At 60.3% G+C, this 12,237-nt stretch overlaps 4 protein-coding genes across 4 annotated transcripts; 1 reads left to right on the top strand and 3 right to left on the bottom strand.

The window, feature by feature from the left end:
• Positions 1 to 2,897: 2,897 nt before the first annotated feature.
• Positions 2,898 to 4,577, top strand: UV8b_03256 (uncharacterized protein; the record flags this gene model as incomplete). The annotated part of the gene is made up of 1 exon (XM_043140754.1): positions 2,898 to 4,577. One exon carries the CDS (start codon positions 2,898 to 2,900, stop codon positions 4,575 to 4,577), a length of 1,680 nt encoding a protein of 559 aa, XP_042996688.1.
• A 477-nt stretch (positions 4,578 to 5,054) lies between these two features.
• On the bottom strand, positions 5,055 to 6,974 carry UV8b_03255 (uncharacterized protein; the record flags this gene model as incomplete). Its single annotated transcript, XM_043140753.1, has 2 exons — positions 5,055 to 6,483; positions 6,616 to 6,974. 2 exons carry the CDS (start codon positions 6,972 to 6,974, stop codon positions 5,055 to 5,057), a joined length of 1,788 nt encoding a protein of 595 aa, XP_042996687.1.
• Positions 6,975 to 7,560: 586 nt separating this feature from the next.
• On the bottom strand, positions 7,561 to 9,067 carry UV8b_03254 (uncharacterized protein; the record flags this gene model as incomplete). The annotated part of the gene is made up of 2 exons (XM_043140752.1): positions 7,561 to 8,545; positions 8,646 to 9,067. The coding sequence occupies 2 exons, from the start codon at positions 9,065 to 9,067 to the stop codon at positions 7,561 to 7,563; spliced, it is 1,407 nt and encodes a 468-aa protein (XP_042996686.1).
• A 559-nt stretch (positions 9,068 to 9,626) lies between these two features.
• Positions 9,627 to 11,375, bottom strand: UV8b_03253 (uncharacterized protein; the record flags this gene model as incomplete). The annotated part of the gene is made up of 2 exons (XM_043140751.1): positions 9,627 to 11,009; positions 11,148 to 11,375. The coding sequence occupies 2 exons, from the start codon at positions 11,373 to 11,375 to the stop codon at positions 9,627 to 9,629; spliced, it is 1,611 nt and encodes a 536-aa protein (XP_042996685.1).
• Positions 11,376 to 12,237: the final 862 nt, after the last annotated feature.

Raw genomic sequence — 12,237 nt, 5'->3', positions numbered from 1 at the left:
GGGAAGTCACTCACTATAGAAAAATATATATAAAGATACTTATAGTCTAGTGGCTACTATAGATTAAGGGATCTACTACTATTTATTAGCGTATCTCTATATTAGGAAAGAGCATTGGTCAGGTCTGTTAAGTTATTATGGGGGGGTCGAATGACTAGGGGGGGGCATAGGTCGGTTGATATGTAGTCTCGTCATGGGTAAACGTCTATCGGATCTGCACCGGGATTAGTGAAACGGGCTTTTTGGAAGTGTCAGCAAGGATCGTCATTGACAGGGACCAAATGTCGAAATATCCGTGGCGCACTATGTACCCCGGCCTGGAGCCCATGGCCCCTGCTTTTTCCAAGTCTATACATAGCTGCAATGGCCAAGAATACGTCGACCCCGTCTTGGCTCTTGAGATGCCAAATGAAAGCAACCGTATTGTCGGCGGAGCCAGAAACCCAAGGACCGGACCGACCGCATGTTTGGGCAATGCCGTGGGCCCCCGGCGGCGGAGTTGCTCATCAACGCGCCCGCCTGTGGAGGTGGGAGAGCGCACAGAGCACAGTTGACAGAGCACAGTTGACAGAGCACAGTTGACATGTGGGCTTTTTCTCCCGGGGGAGCATTCTCGGCACGGTTGATACTATTAATTGATTATTGCAGGTAAATTGATTATATATGTAAGATGGATGATGGCTAGGGCTGCCGTTACGCGGTCCGCAGCGCACTGGCACCCCGCTGTCGCTGCGCCGCGCCAACCAACCAGACAGGTTGCTGCAGGCGGCTGCCGGAACCGGATGGGTCCAGTCAAGTCAATTCATCTCCCCCCTGCCTACCCCGCTCGGTATAGAATCGACGCAAGTTACTCGCTGATACTGTAAGTTGATGGTCAAGGTGGGCAGGGCAGGGCCGGCGTGCTCCGGCATCGGGCCGTCTCGGCGCAAAGCGCGTCTTCCTTGCTCTTTACGGCTCTACATGTACGAGCAGTTTTTCCCGTTGCGCACACGCCTTGCCTGCATCTTTTCCTGTGCGTCCCTGTCGAAGTGATGTTGACTGAGCCGCCTTGGATGAATTGCTACCAGCTGCTTCGAGCGATAAGGCGTTTCCTTGGGGCGAGTTCTGCGAGCGGCCAACTCCGACGGGGCTCCAGCGGGTTGCGGACGGACCTGGACGACGGGGCAGCATTGGCCAGGTACTGTCTGTATATCTGCTCTGCCGTGCAAAGCGTAAAACGTCGCTGTCGCTCTACATTGAAGAATCCGGAAATTTGAACGTGGAGGGAAAAAAAAGGGATTCCTGCATGCTCGACTGCTTACGAAGCCTTAAAGAGTACTCCGTACGTGCGATGAATACAGAAAGAGTGGAATCATGGACCGGAAGTTGCGCTACAAGATCGTTCACAAGATATTGACTGTACCGTACCGTACACTACCGTACGGATTGAGTCGGGCTAGTTTTAGCTACCTAGGTACATACCTGCCAGCTCGGGTGATAAGCCCTCGGCTAATTTTTCGTGCAGTTTTTTAAGCTTTGCAGCTAAGCATGTACCTAACCTAGGAGGTAGTAGGTAGGTGGCGCCTTTTAAATTTTCAATGCGGCAGCGACAGCGTGAGCTTCGGACACAGCACCCCCCGACTCCAACAGTCCTGGTTGTTCGGGCTCAAGCATACTGATGTGACCATCTCGCGATGCATCATCATGTGCCAACCAGTGGCTGGCAGCAGCGGCCTCTGACCATCAGTTGTTTGCTGACAGCTGCTGGCCGACAGCTGCTGGCCGAACAGCTGCATCCAGCGCGAGCAGCCGGCTGATGCATGACGACGCCTGGACCTGCCAACGCCCTCAAATCCGCGGAAGGAACGCCCCCACCACCCCTGGTCCCCTGGCTGGTGGCGTTGTGCGATGTGCCATGATCTCTACGTAAACAACAGGTTGCTACGACTTTAGCATAGTCAAGCTTGGCACGGAATAGCAAGTACGGAGTACCTCGTACAGCAATGGTTGTTCTTATCTGGCTTACGGCCCCTCCCCCACCCTGCCGGTGCGGAAGTGCAAGTCCTGCAAAGGCTGGTCTTACTCGCACAGAGATACGGCCGCCGTAGATAACTCCATACCAGCCCCAGGATTTCTTCACGTTCCTTCCTTCCTTCCTTTTTACGGCTGGAGCGGCAAGATTTGCCGCTGGTCCTCGACCCCCTCGACCCCCGCATCTAGGCATCGTCACCTTGGCAAGACAAGGGCAAGTTCCATCGCGATAACGGCCTCGGCGGGGCTGAGCTTTGCCCGACGGCTGTCCGCTGGGCACGCCTCTTCTTCTTCCTCCCCAGCTACACTACACGTACACGAAACCGTACAACCTCTAGTCCGGCCAGCCCTGGCCACCCGCCGCCTTCGTTACCTCGTTCCCCCCCCCCCTGCTTCGTTTGTTCGCCCGTCAGACGTGCCTCTCGCGGCGCGGCGCTTCCACCCATCTTGAAACCCAGCCGATCTCCACCAGCCGCTCTCCAACCTTGTCCTGCGTCCGTAGGCCAAGTCGCACGTACGAAACGAAGCTGAGGGAACCAACTCTACACACACAGCTTGCAAAGAGAGTCTACAGCCTCCCTGCCAACTTTCACCAGTCAAAAAAAAAAAAAAAAAATAAAAGAATATTAAAAACACACATGTCAAAATTACACCATGATCCGTCCACCATACCGTTGATATCTCGTCATCAATCCTCTATCTACCTAACCGGGTAGGTATTCAGCTTCCGCCATCATCCATCCGTCTCGACTGGAAGGCGGAAGCTTATTTTCATTTTCCCGTCGTGTTCCCGTCTTGTTACGTCTTTTCGACGCCCCTTGAAACCAGACTTGCCCGAGTGGTCAATCTCCCAGGAGAATGACATGAGCCCTCGGGCGGAAAACAGCATGGATCGAGCCAGCCAGCTGTACCAGAAAGCTACCGACGACGTCAACGATCAAGACGCTCGCGATGCGCAAGATCTCGCAGCCCTGGGCCATGCCCAGACCCTTTCTCGCAAGTTCAGCCTGCAGAGCATGTTTGCCCTGGCCTTTTGCGTCCTGGGAACGTGGTCTACCATGGCCCAGGACTTGGCCACCGGTCTGGCCAACGGCGGCCCGGTCGGTATCCTCTGGGGCCTCGTTCTCGTCACCGTGTGCAATACCTGCGTCGCCATTTCCCTGGGGGAGCTGGTCAGCAGCATGCCCACGGCTCTCGGCCAAGGCTACTGGATCTCCCAGCTCTGGAACACGCGCTCGGGCCGTTTTGCGTCGTACATGTGCGCCTGGATCAACACGCTCGGCTGGTGGACTCTGGCGGCTTCTCAGATTGCCTTCATGACGCAGTTCCTGCTGTCGTTGAAGCTCATGTTCGACCCGGACTGGGAGGGTGCCAGCAAGGGATGGCTACAGTTCATCATCTACGTGGGCATCGCCGTCACTTGTACCCTCCTCAACTACTGTGCGTGTCGCAAGGACTGGATCCTCCCGGCCATCAACAACTTTGTCGGAATCACGTTCGCGGGCCTCTTTGTCTCCTTTTCCGTGACTCTCCTCATCTGCGTCGGGACGAGCAGCAGGCTCTCGTATCAGTCGGCTTCGTTCGTCTTTGGCCGCTGGATCAACCAGACGGGATGGGGCGACGGTGTCGTGTGGTTCCTCGGCCTGGTGCAAAGCGCCTACGGCCTCACCGCGTTCGACTCGGTTATACACCTGGTCGAGGAGATGCCAGCGCCCCGACGAAATGCCCCTAGAACAATGTGCCTCGCCGTGCTTTTCGGCGCTCTTTCCGGCTTCGTCTTCATGGTGGTTTGCCTCTTTTGCATCCAGAGCGTTGACGGAATGCTGCAGCCCGCCGCGGGCAATCCCTTTGTCGAGCTATTGCTGTCCACCGTGGGGCCGACTGGCGGCGCGGTCATGGTTGCGCTCTTCATCTTCAACGGCCTGGGCCAGGTGTCGAGCGTGCTCACGTCATCTTCCCGGCTGACGTGGAGCTTCGCCCGAGACGGCGGGTTCCCCTTCGGCCCCTGGATTTCCCAGGTCGACGAGACGTGGAAGGTCCCCGGCCGTGCTCTGTGGCTGCAGTGCTTCATCATCTGCTTCGTCGGCGTGCTCTACCTGTTTGCCAACGCCGTCCTGCAGGCCATTTTGAGCGTGAGCACCATTGCTCTGACCATCTCGTACGCGCTGCCGATTGGGGTGCTAATGGCGGTCGGGCGGGACAAGCTCCCCGCTGGCGGCGAGCTGAGGCTGGGCAGGCTCGGGCCCGTTCTGAACTGGGTCTCGGTCGTCTACTGCTCCATCACGACCGTCTTCTTCTTCTTCCCAAGCTCGCCAGAGCCCGCTCCAAGAGACATGAACTTTGCCATTGCCGTGTTTGGCGTCATGCTCGTGCTGTCGTTGGCCTTTTGGCTCGTCCAGGGCCACGAGACGTTCATGCAGCTGGGGCAAGGGGGAGAGCCAGTCTTGTACGCGCAGCACTGCGGATCGAGCCAGGATGGCACCTCTTCTGCCGAGCTGCGCCACTCATCAGCGTCGGTTCAGCCGCGCAAGCACACCACCAAGATGCGAGTTTCCGCTGGCGACTGAGACGCGATGCAAAAGCACGACGGATGGGCTGGTCCATGCAAGGTCTGGTGCTTGGTGCTTGGTGCTTGGTCTTGGTGCTTGGTTCTTGGTTTTTTTTTCTTTTTTTGTTCTTTTGAAGCCACAACCTTTTCAACCAGCGTTTTATTTTTATTCACGAGCCTTATTATGTGTGAGTGCGTTTTTGGGTTCCCGTGCGGTAGGGTGCTTTTTGGATGTGGATGTGGTGTGTTCTGGGCAACTCACACTTGGGACACTTGGACACGATGATTTTTTTTTTTTTTCTTACCGATGACGGGGTGTCTGTTTGGCATGGTTACGTTGCGTACGTGGCAGTGCTGGTTGGATGCACCGCTGGCTGGTCTGTCTTGGAAAATTTCACGTTGATGCAACCGCTCGGCATCACGCAGATTGGTCGAGATAGCGTGACATTAATCTACTCTGGCAAACTTTGCCAACACATGGCGTCTTTGCCCGACCTTACAGCTTGGACCCCAAATTGATATGCACAGCCTTTGTCTCGGTATAGGCGGCCAGTCCCGCCTCGCCCAGCTCCCTCCCAATGCCGCTCTGCTTGACGCCCCCAAAGGGCACCTGGATCTCGGAGTCGTTGGACGAGTTCACCCACACCATGCCGGCCTCGAGCGCGGCAGCAACTCTGTGCGCACGCTCAATGTTCTGGCTAAACACGGCGGCCCCCAGCCCGTAGATGGAATCGTTGGCCAAGGCGACCGCCTCGGTCTCGTCCTCAAAGGGCGTGATGGTGACCAGGGGGCCAAACACTTCCTCCTTGAAGACGCTCATGTCGGGCGTCACGTTGGAAAAGACGGTCGGCTCGATGAAGAAGCCGTTGCCCAGGCCGCTGCCGCTGCCGTCGTTGCCGCCGCCGCCGCTGCCGCCGACGGCGCTCCGCGCGGAAGAGCCGCCTGCTTCCAGCTTGGCGCCCTGGCTCTTGGCCGACTCGATATAGGCCAGGATCTTGTCGTACTGGGCCTGCGAAACCTGCGGGCCGTGCGTGGTGTCCTCGGCAAAGGGGTCGCCGATCTTGACCGACGACCGGAGGACGTCGAGGAACTCGCGCACAAAGTCGCCGACGACGGGCCGGTGCACCAGGAGGCGCGAGGTGGCGGTGCACACCTGGCCCTGGTTGCTCATGATGCCGACGTAGGCCCAGCGCGCGGCCTGCTGGACGTCGGCGTCGGCAAACACCAGCAGCGGCGACTTGCCGCCCGTCTCGAGGGTGACGTTCTTGAGCGACCCGGCGGCCGCCTTCATGATCTCCCTGCCGGTCGGGGTGGAGCCGGTGAAGGCGACCTTGCGGACGCCCGGGTGCGAGGCCAGCGCGGCGCCGGCCTCCCTGCCCAGCCCGTTGAGCACGTTGACCACGCCGGGCGGGAAGCCGGCCTGGCGGACCAGCGCGGCCAGGTACAGGATCGACAGGGGCGTCTGCTCGGCGGGCTTGAGCACGACGGTGTTGCCGGCCGCGAGGGCGGGGCCCAGCTTCCACGCGGCCATGGCGAGCGGGTAGTTCCACGGGATGATCTGGGCGCACACCCCGACGGGCTGCTTGAGCGTGTAGGCCAGCTTGGCCGCCGGCGCCGCGGTGGGGATGGTCTGCCCGTGGATCTTGTCGGCCCAGCCGGCGTAGTAGCGCAGGCAGCCGGCCACCTCGACGAGGTCCTCGCCCAGCGCCACCGCGTACGGCTTGCCGTTGTCCCACGTCTCGAGCGTGGCCAGCTCCCGGCGGTGCTGCTCGACCAGCTCGGCGAGGCGGAGCATGAGGGCGCCGCGCGCGCCGCCGGCCAGCCCGCGCCACGAGGCGTCGGCAAAGGCCGCCCGGGCCGCCGCCACGGCGCGGTCGACGTCGTCCGCCGACGCGGCCTCGACGGCGCAGATCTCGAGTCCGGAGCTAGTTACGCGGGTGCGGTGTGGTTATTCTTCCGCCTTTGTCTATCTCTCTCTCTGAGCACCCCCGACGGGACGGGACGGGACGGGACGGGACGGGACGGGCTTGATGACGGCGGTGTGTGGGTGCGCGCACCTTGGGCTGACGCTGGTGATTTTGTGCGCCGCCGACCCCTGCACAAACTCGTTGTTGATGAACAGCCCGGTGGGGAGGGTCAGCTGGACGCCGTTGGGCGCCGTGAGGTGCGCCTCCAGAGCCATGATGATGCTGGTGATGCTGGTGCTGGTGCGGATGTTGATGCTGATGCTGATGCTGATGCTGATGCTGATGCTGATGCTGATGATGATGCGGATGCGGGATGCGAGCTCGGCAGAATCAGGCGGGCGCGCGCAGGGCAAAAGCGCAAAGTTATAACGACGGGGGTTCTCGCCACGGCTTGCATGCTGCATGGCTGCATGGCTGCATAGCCCGGCTGGCTGCATGGCTGGCTGCATGGCTGGGGGCTGGGCTCGGGATCCGCGGGCTGCCGGGTGCCGGTGCCGAGCGCCGCGGGCAACCCCTCCCCTCCACCGGGCACGCACCCGCGCCCGAGGGGCGTGCTTGCTGCCCGACGCACCCGGCCGAGAAGCAAGCTCGACCTTTGGATGGGGTTCCTGCTCCTTCTCCCTCTTCTTCTGCGGCCGCGTCACCCGTGGCCGAAATCCGAGGTTTGCAGCCGCGTGTTGAGGAGGCTGGCGTCGTCGACGTCACCCATCCGCCAGGTTTTTCCCCGTTGGGATTGCACGCCCCCGGCGACGGCAGCACGACCAGAGCTGGGCTTTGTATGGGCGAGCGGGAAGAGAAAACCGGGCTGCCGTGCAACTTGGCCCGCTGGGCCCCTGCGATCCTAGGCGAGCCGGACCCGATGAGCGTCGGCGTGGGGGGGCGGCGGCGGCATGGCCATCCTGCAAGGCGTTTGAAAAAATCAGCTGTCGATGACGGGGGGGTACGGAGTATGCTACTGCTGCCTGGATATACAAGGACACGGATGCGCGGCTTCTCGTGCCGCCACACGCACGCCCGCCGCCCAAGCGAGCGGCATCAGATCAGGCCCCCCCGGTGCCGACTGCAGAAGCGCCCGACCTCGTCCACCATCTCCTGCAGCACGCCCTCCTCCTTCCAAAAGTGCCCCGCGCCGCGCACCTCTCGCGCCGCGAACAGCGACGCACCCCCCGAGAGCCTCGCGGCCCACGCCCGCAGCTTGCCCGCCGGCACGAAGACGTCCGCGTCCCCGTAGATGGCCACGGTGGGGTGCCGGACGAGCTTGTCCTCGGCGTCGTCGTCCTTGCGTCGCGTCCACGACATGGTGGCCAGGTGCGTGACCACGCCCTGCAGCGGCGACACCAGCAGATACGCCGGCCGGGGGGGCGGCACCACGTCTGCCGCGGCCAGCTTGGCCGGCGCGTCGCCGCAACCCGTGGCAGCGTCGGCGTCTTCCGTCCCGCCCGGCACCGGGGCCCCGCTTGCCCGTCGCCGCGGCCCGTGCTTCGCCTTCCTCGCCAGAAACTCGTGCACGCCCCGGCGGAACTTGTCCTCCCCGTCGAGCGAGAAGCGCAGGCTGTCGTGGCTCCTGCGTGACGACGACGACGCCGCCCCCGCCGCCGCTCCTCCTCCTCCTCCCTCGCTGCCTCCGACGCGCACCCCGCGTTGTTTTGTCGGGCTCTGCGGCAGCCTGGCCTGCATGGCGGCGCGCACGCTCCCGAGAATCAGGTTCTGCTGCTCAGCCAGGTGCTGGGCCCGGAGCCGGATCTGCGCGGCGGGCGAGTCGGGCTCGGGGCTCGCAAACGGCTGCAACAGAGCCTCCATCGGGGCCAGTTGCGCCGTCACCATCGCGCCGTACGAGTAGCCGCCCAGGATCAGCGCGGGGGGCTCCTCCTCCTCCTCCGCCGCTGCCGCCGGCTGCTGCTGCTTCTCAAACGGGTTTATAATGTGCGCGTAGTACACCATGAAGCCGACCATGCTCGCGTAGTCGTCTCTCTCCGGCTTGGCCGTCCACGAAGTCCGTCCCGCCGAGTGTCCTGCGCCTCTGTCATGTTTTCACGCCCACGCGCACACCGCCCTCTCCTCGTCAGTTTGGAAACTCGTCCTCCGTCCGGACCGCATGGGGGAGCTGAGCAAAAGCGTACCTGAAGTTGAACGTCCCGACCAGGTACCCCTCGGCCAGCAACCTCTTTGCCACGCTCTCCACCACGGAGTCGTCGTAGGAGCCCCCCATGGGCGCGTAGGGGTGCGCGACAATGGCGCCGTGCCGCTTCCACGGCGGGGCCTTGAGGTTCGTGGCCGCCAGCGACGGCGGGTGGTAGACGCGGCAGTCGAGGGGGAGGCCGTCGTGGAGGCTGGGGATGGTGAAGCTCAGCGTCGGCTCGGGGAGCATTTCGGGCGTGGCATGGCCGGGCTGGCCGGGCTGGCCGCGCGAGGGGGCGTGCGGATGGCGTGCCGACGGAAGCAGCGGATGCGGGCCGGCGATGCCTTGGATGAGCGTTGTCTTCAGAAGATGAAGTGAGCGGGAAACCACTCTTGAGAATATGTTGAGGGCTGTTGAGCGCATCGTGACTTTTTTTTTTATTCTTTAATTTTTTTTCCCTCCTTTCTTGGCGTCCTTACGTCATGACGTGGCAGGAGGACGGGCCTCGGGCTGCTCTTGCCTTGCCTGAATTCCCAGTCAGCCGGCTCCACTCTGCACTCCTTTGAAATAGAACACCAGTAGTGACAAAAATCAGCATCATGAAAATTAAAAAAAAAAAAAAAATAATAGGCCAGCGAAAGAACGAGACGAATGAAATACAAAAACATGGCCACATCACCCATCCCGCGTGTTGAAAACGGCAGATGATTTCTCGCACCATTCTTCCTCCCAATACCCAACCAAGCCGAGGCAAAGCAGGCATGCCGACCCAATGGCTGCAGAAGACACATGCACGCATATATTCACCTTCGTTTTTTATGGTCAGCGTGCTAGCCGTCATCTAAAGGACTGCGCCACCAAAGGTTTCATATGCAATGCCCCAGTATATTCAACCAGGCGGCAGAAGCATCATCTCTTGTTCGTGCAAACACGTGTCCATGTCCATTGTTATCCACGTACGGAGTATATACACACACACAAACTACTGGCTCTTTTTTTCTCTTGCCTCCTCTGCTCTTTGCTTCCGTCTCTTGACCCACCTCTTCAACTCGTCAATCAGTCCCAGAACAAGAGGGACTCCCACGGGCCCCAGCAAAGGCAGGTACACGGCAATCTTGTGCTCGTCAGGGAAATAGAGCTGCCCAACCATGCTCTTTTCAAAAAATGCCCTCTCTGCCTCCTTCTCGGCAATCCTGGCGTGCAGGAGGCCCTCCGGTCCTGCCAGGTTTGTGCACGCCTGCTCCAGGTGGTGCAGCGAGCTAGACACGCCGTCGGCGACGCTGGGAGGGATGGAGATGGACGGTAGACTGGGCGCCAGCCGAGCCAGTGAGCCCAGGGAAGACGCTGCCCGGAGCAGCAAGTCGGTCGTGCGGATGCGAGCGAGCGTCGACAGTCGCAGCGGAAGAGAACCAGACACCGGCGTGCCCAGCAGGGTGAGCAAGTGCCCGCCAAACATGAGCAGAGGCTTTTTGAGCGCCTGGACCGAGACGTGCTTCTCGGTCGGCGGCAGGTCCAAGAGGTACACGGAGCCCCATTGCGGGATCATCCAAGATTGCGAACTGCCAACTTGCGCGTCGTCGGAGACGATTGTCTGGTTCCCGACAAAGATGATGAAGTTGACGGTAGGAGCGCCGCCAATCGACGGCGAGAGAGGCCATTCTGCCGCGTTGATGAAGGAAGCCAAATGCTCCTTTCTGAGCACCCGAGACTGCACACCAGGCGTGGCATACAGCTGGACTTGGGTGTCCACGGTGAAGTCATGAATCGGGGCAAGCACGTCCAGCACGGGCTTCATGTACTCGCGGATGGCGCTGTCAATGTCCCACGTGCTGGGGATAGCACCATCTGTAAAGAGAGAGAAGCTCAGATGGTATGTTGGTGCGTAGCGGAGAGACCTTGTCGTGCGCTTCGACAGCGCTTCTGCCGTCTCTGCCGTCAGCCCGCCTTGCAGTCTCGAGGTGGGAGACATGGACGACGTGGACAGCAGGTACGAGATGATTGACCGCTCCTCGGCAAAGATGGACTGCAGTTCATTGGCCATGTAGGTAGCCAGAGCAGACGAGGCCGAGTTGAGCGACGGGGCCATGTTAGGCGCATACGTCATGTCGACGACGGCCGACTGCTCGCTCAACGAAGCCGAGTTGGCCGCGCCAGGAGTAAGATTGATGGTCAAGGTGGACTCGGAATCGGGCCTTGTCGATTCGCCGCCGTCCTTGGAATGCAGCCTGAGCCGCAAATGGTGGCCGGGAAAGTCGTTGAGGTCGTCGAGAGCATGTTGCGTGAGGCGAATGAGATGGCGGGCTTCAGGGTCGGGTATGGCATCGGCGCGAATGGAAATTTGCAGAGGGAAAGCAGGACGACAGGCCTGGAGCGGGTCAGCGATGCTCAAGCCTTGATTGTATTTTTCTTTTTCTTGTTTCTTTTTTTTTTTTGCTGCCCTTCTTCCCTTGCGCACGTCCAGCAAATATCCATGCGGTATGCACTGTTTGCGTGTCTTGCTCACCTTGCCGTCCGCCCACTGCAGCATACGCTCCAGAGGCAAATAGGCGCGGTATATCGACGTCGTCCTCCACCATATCGGCAGCCCGAGCAGTAGCACCAAGAGCCAAAACGAGAGAATGATGAATGTTCGCCGCCGCGCCTCGCTTGGCTTTTCGGGAGGAGGCTGTTTGGCGATGGGTTGCGAGGGCGAGGAAGGAGGCACCGTCGCCTCTGCTGCGGGTGAAGCCATCGCGCTCGGGGGCTGGCAAAGCGCCAAATCCTGCTCAGAACACCGGGTGGCCGCGGGGACGAGTCGACGCAAAGCGACGCGGCGACGCCCAGAATCGGTCGGTGGAATTCGTCGCGACGGGTCGAGGTGACGTGCTGCTCGAGGAGGCCAAGCAAGCGGCCAAGCAAGCGGCCAAGGAAGCAAGCAAGAAAGCAAGCTCCAAGCGGAGGTTTCTTCGTTTTGCCTCCCCGACACAACCCGGCTCGCGCTAGTCAATGACCAATCGCGCTGCCACCAGAAAGGTGGTTGTTAGGTAGGTTATTGATCAGGCTCGACACCCGTGAGTCGTGCCGTGGCATGGAGCACGGAGTTGAGCAAGCTACATACCATTGGTCCCATTGGACCCACCTAGAGTTTCGGCCTATCACAGCGCTCTGGATGGGAAATCATGGAAAATCATGGAAAATCCGCTTCGCAACGATTTACCGCCATGACAACAACAGTCCAACCCATGCAGAAGCAGACGAGGCTTGCAAGAGAGAAAATCACTTCCATGCCGAACTTACAACCGGCCCTGGCGGAGGATCAGCTATGAAACGCCGTCGAGAATGCCAATGCAGCTGCTCCTCAAGCTCACGCGCGCGCTGTGCCCGTACGCAAAAACCGAGTCCCCAGCCGATGCCCATTTCTCTTCTTTTTCATCCTAGAGCGATCCGATCCTGAGATTCGATCGGTGGTCCGCGATCCGAGCAGGTTGCCCTTTGTGGCAGATCTTCTAAAACCCGGTACCCAGTATCCGATCGCCCAGCGACCAATTCAGGCAGCACCATCGTCAATCACTCCAACCGAAGATGCCACAGACAAACCCACACCGACAAGACGA

This window comes from Ustilaginoidea virens, chromosome 2 (assembly GCF_000687475.1).
Source record: "Ustilaginoidea virens chromosome 2, complete sequence".
NCBI lineage: Eukaryota > Fungi > Ascomycota > Sordariomycetes > Hypocreales > Clavicipitaceae > Ustilaginoidea > Ustilaginoidea virens.
This window is presented reverse-complemented; position numbering and strand designations above follow the sequence as displayed.